This window comes from Trachypithecus francoisi, unplaced genomic scaffold, assembly GCF_009764315.1.
Source record: "Trachypithecus francoisi isolate TF-2019V2 unplaced genomic scaffold, Tfra_2.0 Lachesis_group1, whole genome shotgun sequence".
Classification (NCBI taxonomy): domain Eukaryota; kingdom Metazoa; phylum Chordata; class Mammalia; order Primates; family Cercopithecidae; genus Trachypithecus; species Trachypithecus francoisi.
This window is the reverse complement of record NW_022681454.1, coordinates 163,502,561-163,514,585: the sequence shown is the minus strand read 5'-3', so window position 1 is coordinate 163,514,585 and position 12,025 is coordinate 163,502,561. Positions and strand designations below refer to the sequence as shown.

General features: G+C 45.8%; 1 protein-coding gene across 6 annotated transcripts in view; it reads left to right on the top strand.

Annotated features, from left to right (window-relative positions):
• The first annotated feature begins 685 nt into the window (after window positions 1-685).
• Window positions 686-12,025, top strand: part of MFAP3L (microfibril associated protein 3 like) — a 50,159-nt gene continuing 38,819 nt past the window's right edge. For 2 of the 6 annotated variants that reach the window (XM_033215684.1, XM_033215680.1), the window contains exon 1: window positions 7,082-7,716. Coding sequence is in view for 3 of the 6 variants with exons in the window: in XM_033215680.1 (XP_033071571.1) it covers window positions 7,670-7,716 (47 nt within the window). In the remaining 3 variants the exon portion in view is untranslated. Of the gene's footprint in view, window positions 886-1,411; window positions 1,601-6,692; window positions 7,040-7,077; window positions 7,717-12,025 lie in introns of those variants that run through there. The other 4 variants (XM_033215683.1, XM_033215681.1, XM_033215682.1 and 1 more) reach the window with 4 other exon arrangements.

Sequence of the window (12,025 nt, the reverse complement as noted above, 5' to 3'; positions counted from 1 at the left end):
AGAGAAAAGCAGAATCAATACCAAATAGACTTGAGGCCAAAGTCTGAATGATATTTCAGACAAACCAAGTGGACTGATGGTCATCTGTATTTTAAAATGCCTTCCTCCAGGATTCTCCAGCACGAGGTTCTACCACCAACTTCCAGCAGATAATTCAACAAAATGTATTGGCATCTCTTGTGCGCCAGAAACTTTACTAGATTAGACCAAAAAGACTTCTAAAGAAAAGCTGCAAAGCTTATAAATGCCTGAATATCATAAAAGAAACATAATTTCTTAAGAAATTAGGTCCAAATAAAGAAACCTACTTCCTCAGCTGGATAATTACAGTTATGACATATGCTCCACATAATCCATAAATAAAGAAAAACTACTGATAAGCATATTTCTCCATGATGGAGAACAAAACAAACCAGCCAATCATTCCTGGAATGAAGGATAGAAATGGTATTTATTACTTTGGGAAGACACAGCCAGCATCATACCGAAGGTGACAGCATTTGGCCTCTTATGATGGGGAAAAAAAGGTTCAATCTGTTTGGAAACTTCATTTCTGGGGTTGGATCAAGTCAAAATTGTGACATCATCTAAAATAGACTTTAGTGTCAAACACACTTTCCCATTGTGACAATCCACTTGCACATGGCCTAGGTCTTTGGGCTCCACACTGTGGAGCCTCTCACAGTGGACCCAGGCTTTGGGTAGCTGGCTCCATGCTCTAGCAAAGCCTCACTTAGCAGTAGGGAGGTCCCAAGAAGAGAAACCAGATACCCATATAAAGCAAGCCTGCTTAGCTTTCCAGGGTCCTTCAGCTCTTACCAAATGAAAGCCAGTTTGCTCCACCTACTGCCAAGCCATCATCTTATTCTCCCCATTCTCATCGCTGTAAGTCCCCCAGACACCACTATAAAGGCCTTTGTACACCTCTACCATCCACCTCAGCCTCATCCCTCCTGGCCTTGGCCATACCTTGGGGCTTCTCCTCAGCCTCTGCCTTCAAAAGAGCCACTGTGCCCACACCAGGATATTTGGTGTCACGATTATCCAAACGATGAAAAGACAAGGCTGGGTGTAGTAGCCCATGCCTGTAATCCCAGCAGTACTTTGGGAAGCCAAGGTGGGAGGATCACTTGAGGCAGGAGTTGGAGACCAGCCTGGGGAACACAGCAAGACACCCATCTCTACAAAAAATTGAAAAATTAGCTGGGCATGACAGTGTGCACCTGTAGTTCCAGCTACTTATGTGGCCCAGGTGGGAGGATTGCCTGAGTCCAGAACTTGGAGGCTGCAGTGAGCCATGATTGCACCACTGTACTCCAGCATGGGCAACAGAGCGAGACCCTGTCTCAAAACAAACAAACAAACAAACAAACAAACAAACAGAATTCTGTTTCTTCTCTCTTAATTCTAGTAAACAACTACTCAAAAAAGAGAGCCATGAAAGTTACCAGCCTAGAAAATTACAATCAACTTCACGAGCTTCATTTGGATTTCTCATCATGCAATAGCAAAGTCACAGTTATTCCTACTAAGATCACAATGGCGCTGTCAGAGCCTCCCCTGAGCTTAAGAGCCCCCCTCTACTGAGCAGCATTTGGAGGTGAGTGGCATGGTGTCCCTGTCAAGTCTGGGGACGAAGGATTCACCTGGTGGGCCGCACTCCTGGAGAATATGTTGGCATCTCTGTATGTTTCTTTTCCCATATGTTGTCTGCTGATATTTGTTTCCTTGCTTGTTTGTTTACTTGGGTCACCCAACTCCAACATCCTCCATTGTATAGTGGGAAAGTGGATGTCTGGCTTTCCTTCCTTCCTGAGGAAATGATGAACTAGAAGAACAAACTCCAAGCTAAATACAAGTCACGACTTTTCCAGAATCCAAAAGCAAAGTAACTGTGAAGTCAGATTCTTTACAAAGGGGTCCCCTCTAGAGCCCAGCCATCCCCCTACTCGGAGTCTCCAGGGCTCTGTTTCGTACTTCTCTCACCAAGACATTCCTTTTCTAACCTTCCTCTGCAAATATCCACCCACCTTTCAAGAAATGCCACCCCTACATGCAGGAGGCAAAGTTCCAGATGCATCCTTCCTCCTGCCAATAATCCATGGCCCCACGTCTGAGTTACTGACTAAAATGAAACCCTGGTGGGGTGGGAGGCTCAGCTGTGATGGTCATTAGTGTCCCAAGCTGGCAAACTGTTCAGGAGGCAAGGGCTTTGGTGTGGTCTCAGAGTGAGGTCCAGGAAGGATGTGACCCTTCACGCTGGGTCTTCTGCCCGCTGTGAGTTGCAAGCATACAATTTGATCTCCTGATTCTTCCAGCTGGATAACCACTTAACCCACACACATGCACACCCCTCCAAGGGACCAATGTCAATGCGGAGTCCAAACCCAGAATGAGGAAGGGGAATATCTTCCTAATACAGTATTGACTCAGCCTTTTCAAGAGGCCTTGCTCTCCTTAACCAGCACATCACAAGACTAGAGAGAAGTACTAGCTTTCTTTCATTCTTCCCCTAACCCTCCTTCTAATTGTGCTGTTTCAAACTCCCAGGAATAAGGGAAAGCCTAATGTAGGTAGGATCATACACCTTTTATTGTCCTCTTCCAGGAAGAGAGTGAGGTCAAAACTTCCAATGCTCCACTCACTCTCTGTTGGAGGGGTTAGAATTTAGGAGAAACTGGAGAGTACAACTGGGCCTTGCATCGATTACCAAGTAAAATCTCTCTATGGTTCAACAAGTGGAAAAACAAGCAACTACTTTACCAGGTTACTCTTCTATGTTCTCCAGACCCTCTAATATGTAATGCACACCTACGTAATAAGCACAGATACAAATAACACTTTTATTAATGGGCAGATACCTCTCCCACCCACATAGATCTCTCTGCCAAAGAAAACCCAATACAGGGGCTACTTGAAGTTTTTGACCAAGAGTTATTATTCTTCCTTTTATCCATATGACCTAGAACTGTTTCTCACAAAGAGTGTGTAGAGTCACCAGGAGGACTTGTTAAAAATCACTGCCTCCTGGACTACTCTATCCAGAGGTCTGGAATGGGAACTTCATCCCCCAGGTGATCCTGAAGCTGGTGATCAGTTTGCCCACCCATAGTTAGTACCAGGTGCCCCCAGCAGACACTATGAGCTGATAGAACTGTAAAAATTATGTTAATTCCCAAAAGGCTAGTCTGCCCTCCTGGGGTGCCATGCTTTCAACAGAAAAAAATAAACTAAATCTGTTCTAAGGAGTAACCACATAATTAGAAGGTTATTACTACATTGTGGAAAGAAATAAATACAGTGATAAAGAACAATGGAATTTGCAGGTTAATTAGTACTACAGTGCTGAGCTTCATGCAGTTACAGACCAATAAAACAAGCACATCAGACTGGCTCACAAAATACTTCCTGATTTCTGAAGCTGAAGAAAATTCATTGGGCTTAAGGAGGTCAAATTTGAGAGCTCACTTTTCTTAGTCTTCTAACTTAGGGTTAGGAGCATAACCATTCAGCAAGTTGTATATGATGTGACTTCATTCTGGCATTTTTGCTTTGCAATCTGTTTATAATTCTCAGCAACAATTTTTTTAATTAATAAACTTTAAACATTATATCAGTCCATATGTTTAATATTCATTTATTAAGTAAAATTCTATTGAAGACTAAAAAGGAAGATGCAAAGATGGCTGAGACACAGCCCTTGCAATCAGGTTGCCTACAGTGTAGCGGAGATGAAAGAAAATCAATCAAGGTTAGGTGTCAAATGAAAACAGGTGAAATACTCAAGAGGCGTTCACCTTGGGAAGATCAGAGGACACCCTGCCTGAACTGGATCTCCAAGGCTTAACAGCTTGTCAGGTGAACAAAGCGGAAAGAGAGACAAAAGATCTAACAGACATAAGGAGGCGTGAATTCACATGGCAGGTAATTTGGACTGGTGAGGATATGGGATATTAGGAGACACAGGCTGGAGACTAATCTGGAAAGGAAGGCAGCAGCCAGTTTATGCTTCAAGTTTGGACCTTATAGTGAAGGCATTATGAATTCACTTCAGGATCTTTAGCAGACATATTGTAATATAATTTGCTTAAAAAGAAAAGTCTGAGGAGCTATGGAGGATGGACTGGAGGAGACAGAGAGAGGATCTATCTAGGAGTCTGTTGGTCTGTGGTTGATTAGGAAGATGATGGGGACTGAAGTGAGCAAGACAGGCGATGAGGCAAGGAAGGGAGGTTTTCAGAGATTAATAAGGACAGGATAGATAATGCCAGGCGACCAGCTGGATGATGGGGGAAAGGCAGATGAATGAATCGAGGGTAATGCCAAGATTCGTAATGTAAGTGACTGAGAAGAAAGGGGTACCTGCTAACCAAGCTAGGAAATACAAGCAGAAGAGTAATTGTAGGTCATGAGTTCTGTTTGGGTCATACTGCGTTCAAGTTTCTTGAGGATCATACCAGTCAAGATATTTGGTAGATCACATATGAAAATCTGAACTCGGGGAGATGTGGAGAGGAAGATGTGATTTAGGATAAAGATGACATCCAAAATATTAACAAACAGGCCTGTGATCCCAGCACTTTGGGAGGCTGAAATGTGCAGATCATTTGAGGTCAGGAGTTCTAGACCAGCCTGCCCAACATGGTGAAACCCTGTCTCTACTAAAAATACAAAACAATTAGCCAGGCATGGTGGTGGGCGCCTATTGTCCCAGCTAGTTGGGAGGCTGAGGCAGGAGAAGTGATTGAATGAACCTGGGAGGCGGAGGTTGCAGTGAGTCAAGATCGTGTCACTGCACTCCAGCCTGAGCAACAGAGTCAGACTCCATCTCAAAAATAATAATTATACACACACACACACACACACACACACACACACAGAGTATGGATAAAGGGAAGACGCTGACCAATCTGAACATCTACCTGATCAACCAGAAAGGATTCCAGAAACGAACACCTAGCATGGCCATGTGAGAACATACCAGCTAACACCCCTTTGACAGTGGCAATCATCAGAGAGAATGACAGCCCTCAGGGAGAAGAGACCACAGAACACCTACAATGGGGTGGTGCAAAGGATGAAAACCCGGAGGAGGAGGATGAGAAGAAATAGTCAGAGAGAGAGGTAGGAGAACCAAGAAAGATTAATGTCATGACAGACTCAGCAACAGAAAGCTTCAGATGGATAGAAGTGGCAGTAAAGACTGTTGAAAAGACATCTTGTCCACCTTTGTAAGGCTAGGCTATTCGTGGTGTGAATGTCAAGGAACACCTGGGCAAGTTCAAGGCCAGTGCTCAGGGCATACCAGCAACAATGGGTTCTCAAAGCACAGGAGGAGGACGGAGGGGACACTCCAGCACACGCTAGGATTCCATGGTGGAAGCAGCTAAGTAAATGTATTCTTCCAGTGACCTTCCATAGAGATAGTGTCTCTGACCACGCTGAAGCTGAATTGGAGCTGGGCAAGGCAGAGAGGTTCAAATGAAGGGTGACCCCCACTATCATACCAAGCCCCACTGGGCAGCTGTCCTGCTCATCCTCTCCCTCCTTAAGACGGAAGGCGAATTCCATTCGCCTTCCTGCTCTCAATGAAAGGCTCTCTTTGGGTTCTTTACTAATCTCGAAACTGTAAAAGTATTTTCCCTGTGACTTTTCTCCATTTCAGTGCTGTCTTCTCTAAATGAGAATTAAAATCAAGTTCCCCACACCGACCTCAAGTGGTTTCTAAGACAGCAAGAGTGCATTTTGCAGGTTCTGAGAATTTAAGAGACGGGGGAGGGGAGGAAATAGAGTGAATGCAGAAATGCTGGAGAAGAAAACGTGATATAATACTGCGGAATATTTTCATAGTGGGGACACAAATGTAACAATCAATAAAGCAGGTGGAAAGTTTGTGCTCTGGTGCAATTGTAAAGAATGTTTATTAAATACTTAAAAACAAAGAAGATTTATGTTTCTCGAAAGAACAGCTGAAAAATCCCTTGAGCTAAAATGTGTTGCTATTCGAGATGCCATAAAACTGTTAAAATATGAGATCTCATTTCAATCTTTTTTGGGGAAAAAAATCAGGCTTTGACTCACTCGTAAGACAGATCCCACGCACCCACCCACCAACATGGCCCTTGGCATGGGCGACCTGCCCACGTGTCGATGCAATCGTGCCTCTCTAGAGCCCTGCTTCCATCCGTTTCCCGAGCTTCAATGTCGTGACGAGAGACCGCCGCTACATCAACCTTGAGCAACCAGATGCAGCCGCGTGCAGCAGCCTGGCACTGCCCGGAGCATGCTCAGTCGGGTCCTGACCCACTTCTGCAGGTCCGACCTCGGGGCGTGGGGTCAGAGGCATTACTTTGTCAGTTTGCCAGGAACAGAGAGGAGCAGAGAGACTGAGAGTTGCTAAAGCTCCTCTCTTGGCACAGCAATCCCTGACCCGGCGGCGGAACATGCCCAGTCTGGCTGCCGGAGTCGCCAGGAGCGTCAATGTGCAAAATCCACCTTTCCGGGTCTTCGCAGCAACCCACCGGGAAGAGGGCGGAACCGGAGTAAAAGGACGGGAGTGGGGCGTGGCCAAGGGGGCGGGCACTAAAAAGGCTGGGGGTGGAGCCTGGTACCGCCCCAGAAATTGAGTCTCTCTCTTTTTTAAAATAAAAAAAAAAAAAAAAAAAAAAAAAAAAGACGGAAGGTAAAGAGGGGAGGAAGCCACTTACATTGCAGGATCGTGCAGCAAAACTTCTGTAGGTACTTAATAATTTTTGAGTACTCTACTTTTTAATTAAAAAATCAACTTATGGTTCATCAGAAAAACGTGGAAATTACAAATAATATTTTTAAAGAAAATGAAAAAAAAAAAATTCCTGGAACCCCACCACTCATAAGTCATCAGGGAACGTCCCGTTGGGTTTTCTTCCAGACTCTTCCATCTGTGGACTTTGCTTTAAGAGACGTTTAAGACTGACAGCGCAGTCGCCCGGGAAGGCCTGAGAAGCTTTTGGATGCAATGTGGTTTGCTCTTGATCGCATTTCATTGCAAGGAGACAGGGTAGGCTTGGGGGTGGATTGATTGGTTCCCATTTAGTGTCCCAGGATGGGACCTTAAGAAGCCTTTTCCTGGGTGTCCTTGAACACGAGTGCGATAAGAGGGCCCACAAAAGTTGCGGTGGAAGCCCCGGGAGCGCCCCGCCCCACGACGAGGGTCAGTCACGTCGCCCCGGCGGGAGAGACAGCGGAGTGAGAGTTCCGCACTGCCGCGGAGGCCCTGGGCTTGCGGGTGCCGGGCTGAGGGGGCCGCCAAGGCCCGGCCCAGAGGCTGAGCGGACTGAACGCTGGACTCCCCGGTAACAACAGCCTACGCTGGCTCCTCCACTGGGTCGGTCCGCTGTTCCGACTGGCTCGCCCTGCACCGCCCGCACCGCCCGCTCCCCTGCCCCCGCCCGCGGCTGTAGCGAAAACCCGGAGGCTACACCCGCGCCTCCGCGCCGCCCGGAGAGCCGCACTGGGCATGCTCGGCCCCGGCCGGCCCAGGCTCCTGTAGGTGGGAAGCTCCGCGCTCCCGGCAGCCGGCGCCGCAGCCCGCAACGCTGTGAGGCGCCGGCGGAGGCGGCTCGACCGCAGTAGGCGCTACCGGGCGTCCGGCGCAGAGTGCGGCGCAGCGGCCGCTGTCGGGCTGGCCATGGCGAGGTGTGCACGGCGGCCACCTGAGTGGCGCGGCGGTGTCAGGTTAGCTGGGGGCACCCGGCGGAATGGGGCGGAGGGGCACAGGTGGGGGCCAGCTCCGCACCGGGTCGGCGCCGGGGCCGCGGAACTTTCAGGTGTTTGGGCTGACTGAGACTGCGGCGGAGGCTGCGCTGCGAGGCGCCGCATGGTCCCGGCAGCAGACTCCAGGGGGTCGCAGGATGCTTGGAGATCCGTGCCGGGCGGGGGCTGGCCGTTTGGGGACGGCCGCATCCCGGGATCGAACCGTAACCTTCCGAGGGCAAGGAGCGCGGAATCCACTGCCAGCTGCCGGCGAGCCTCCTGAATGTCCTGGGGGAAGGGGACGCCGAGCAGCTGTGAGGGCTTTCGCTGGGCTCCGGATCCCTCGCATCACTGTGCCTCAGTTTCCCCGGACAGGGAGGAGGGTAAGCTGGCCAGGGCTCCGGAGAACGTGAATGCGGGTTCCGCGTCGGGAGGGCGCCGTGTCTTGATGTCGCAGGAGTGCGGGCGGCTGTGGGTGCTGTGAGCCGCCGCCTCGCGACTGAGGCTCTCGGAGTTTGTCGCATTTGACTCCATAACAAGTTGACATCGAATGGCTTCATGGCGTGGAATGGGGAAACGTGCTTCATCGGATTAAAATACAGAGTGATTGCAGAACCGATTTATTTTAAGCTTCATGATTAATCGGTCTTCTCCATCCCTGAAAAAAAAAACTTATCTTGCAAGATTTATAAAGCAAGCTCGCAAAAAAAGGTTTGTAGGTGTATTATCTGCTCACGTTGTAGAAGACAAGATACGATCGAACTGTCATTATTTTTAAGGATACTTAGCAGAAAAGTTTGGTTACTGTGGCAATCTTTGTTTTGCGTTATCTTCGATTTAATGTTAAAAACTTGGAAACCAAGCATTGCAGAAGCTCAGTGTTTTTTGTAGTTTTCTCACTTTTGTTTCTAGATGAAACACATTTTTTTCAGTTGCTACTATGCTGAACATAGTAAAATCCTTCAGGATGAAATACAAGACGGAAAAAATTGTCTTTTCAAGAGACCATAAGTTACAAGAGTGTAGTTCTTCTGACATTTTACTTACACAGAAAGTGCAATTTGCGGGTCCCACTGTGGTTTCTACAGTCGTTTCTTCCTGAAGCATTTAGTACCATTAACACTATTAGGATTATTGTGTCTAATAGGGGCAAGATAAACAATCCTGTTCTAGTGGGAACGAGTTCTGCTAACTAAAGCTAAATTCTCAAGCCTCTTTCTATAAGCAGCACTTAGTGGGTTCAGTTGTTTTATTCATTAAACTTATTACAAAACTTCTAGTTTACAATCTTAATAGACCTTAATAGACTTTAGAAATGCATTGACTTTTCATTGAGTTGTGGGTAGGCTTTAAGGTTGGTGCTTGCTTGCGAGCCTGAGATGACTCCAGCTCTAATTCTGGATACTCTCTGGGGTGATTTCCCCCAGTATAGAGTTCGCTCTGTCCTGTGATGCTACATAACCGAGGTTTAATAATAGGAAAGGCTTGAAATGTCCAGACAACAACAACAGTAGCAACAACATGATTACCATTTTTATGAATTAGAACCTGCATTTTAGCCAATTTTAGCCATTTTACCCAAATAGTCTGTGATGTTCACTGCTCCTAAATTTATTTCTAAATACATTTATAGAAAAAGAAGTTTGAAAACCCCAACACAAATATTGAATAACTGTGCTTCTCTTTTATATAAAAATGCATCAAGATTAAAATCTTTCATGAAGTACTGCCTGGATGTACACCTTGGCCTGTACAGTAGGTCTCATATCCTCAGGTGACATTCTCCAGTAGAAGTAGCTAGAGTCTCTCTCGTTAGCCTTGGGTTCTTCCTGACCTGGAGGAAGCAGCAAGTCCTCAGTTTACTTTTTGTGAATGTGAGGTTTAATACAGATCAATAGGCCCCCTTCTCGATCCAGAAATCCTAAGTACAAATCCTACGTATTTTCTCAGTGTTAAGAGACACGATGAAATTTAATCAAAGGCTTATTTACATACTGCCCTTGGCTTCAAAAAGTCCACATTTCCCTAACCTAAAACTCGAACAACAACCGGAGTTAGGTTGAAAAGGGGTTTTATTACTGCTCGTGAAGAAAAAAATAGCCTTTTAGGCATGTTACAAAAAAAAGGTGATCATTTCTTCTCTTTTGTAGTTAACTGTTGGGTTCTTGCAGCTCACTTGCTAGGCACATGATTTTTAGGTTTATTTCCATGTGTTTAGATTTCTATACTGTATGATGATGTTGGTGACATTAGACATTTACAGCAAATTACTCCCTTCAAAAATAGATCTACCCCCAATCCCTGTGACCTTAATTTATCCAGCTCCTATTTTGCTTGCAATTTGAATACTCAAGGCATTTTAAATTGTGCTTAATTTGGACTTTTTATTCTACTTTTTAATGCAAGAACTTTTAGATACTGGAATACAAATAAATATTGTAGGCAAGTTGCTTTTAATCTCAACACAGCCTAGTCAGATTTGTTAAAGAAGTGTTAATTTAGTTTTTGGAATTTAGAAATGCTGATACTGTCACTCCCCTGAGTGGGCATCTAACCCAGCACTTGGGGTGTGACTTGTCTTTTCTAGCCAAGGCCAGGAGGACACTTAAAACTTTGACAATGTTTTCAATCTATGGCGTATCACATTATGGTTAGAAATGGCCTTAAAATGCCACTGGTTAATTTTAAGTTTGGCATAATACCTCCCTGGCATGGTTAAAAGATGGTTACAAAGGGTTTGGTTGATGTGTCTTGGTGTAACTAACCACTTAAGAGCTATCAGAAGTAGTTTATAAGTTATGCTCCAAACAGAAATCCTGTGAATTTATTGGTCTTGCCTCTGCTTCCACCTGAGGTTTTTACTCATTAAAATATCACATTAATTTTTTTCCACAGACTTTTATAGTTAGGCTCCTAAGGCCACAAAAATGAGTAAGAGTAACTCACAGACGAGTCAGAGAGATATGCTCGAGGACAAATAAAACACAGTACAGGATGAGCGCTCCAGAGAGGTACGCACATGGGACTGAGGAGGCGGGGGAATGAACCCCATAGATTGGAGGAGGAAAGGACCTCATATTTGGAGTGACATTTCCATGGGAAATGGTATTTCGTTAAGGAATGCCCGAAGAGTTAGAAGTCTTCTAAGCAGAGAAGTAGACACTCCAGGAAGAAGGAACACCATTGGGATAGGCAGAATAATGCCCCCTACCAAAGGTGTCCACTTTGGAATCAGTTAATAGTCTTGCCATGGGGAGGTTATTCAGGATTATATAGCTGGGCCCAATGCACTTCTGTGGTGTGGGAGTTCAACATGGGTCTTAGTGGGCAAAAGTCAGGGACTCTGCAGGGCCTTGTTCCTTCGGGAGGCCCTAAGGGAGAATCTGTTTCTTTGCCTTTGCCACCTTCTAGAGGCCACTCACATTCCTTGTTTTGTAGCCCCATCCGTCTTCAAAGCTCGGAATAGCCAGTCCAGTCTCTCTCATGGGGCATCACTCTAACGCTGACTTCTGCTTCCCTCTTTCACAAGAAAGAACCTTTGTGATTACATTGGCCCTACCTGAATGATGGCTCTTAAAGACCTGTTTGAACTTCCATTCCCCAGAACTGCAAGATAAATTTGTGTTAAATCCCTCAGTCTGTGGAAATCTGTTACAGGAGCCATGGAAAGCAAATACAGCTATATCCACCCAAAGGTTTGGTGCGATGGACTAATAGGCAAGGGCGGGAGGAGGGGAACGAAGTGGTCCTTTTACTGTGATGAGCTCAGTGTCACGTGAAGGAGTTTGGATTCTGTCCTATCATAGATAAAATATGGGAAACCGGAACATGAAATCAACAGACTGATGCCAAATTTACTTCCTAAAAACACGGTGAATAACTAAACTCCAGGTTTCACAGGGCAGCTAGATAAAGGAAGTCTAGCCAGAGGTGGTCAGTGGCCAGTAGAGGTCTGGAACCAGCATGCTGTAATTCAGGTCTCTGAATTCATCTGAAATGGCAGCACTTGTATGCATGTATGAAATTAATAGCTTAAAACCTTGATTCACAATAAGAAGGACGTCATAAAGCAGCAGAGGCAAGTCACATTTCACTTTGTTTCTGCTCATTGTCCTCTAACAGTAGTCAGCTGTTCTGCTGTGTACCATGCACATGTGAGCAAGGGGCTGTGAAAGCTAAAATTCAACATAATTAACTTGAGAATGATGAGATTTCACATGGGCCAACTCTGATCAGTTGGTAATAGCTGATTGCAATGTCAAGGGCTTGTATTGGTTCAGCTGGGAAATTG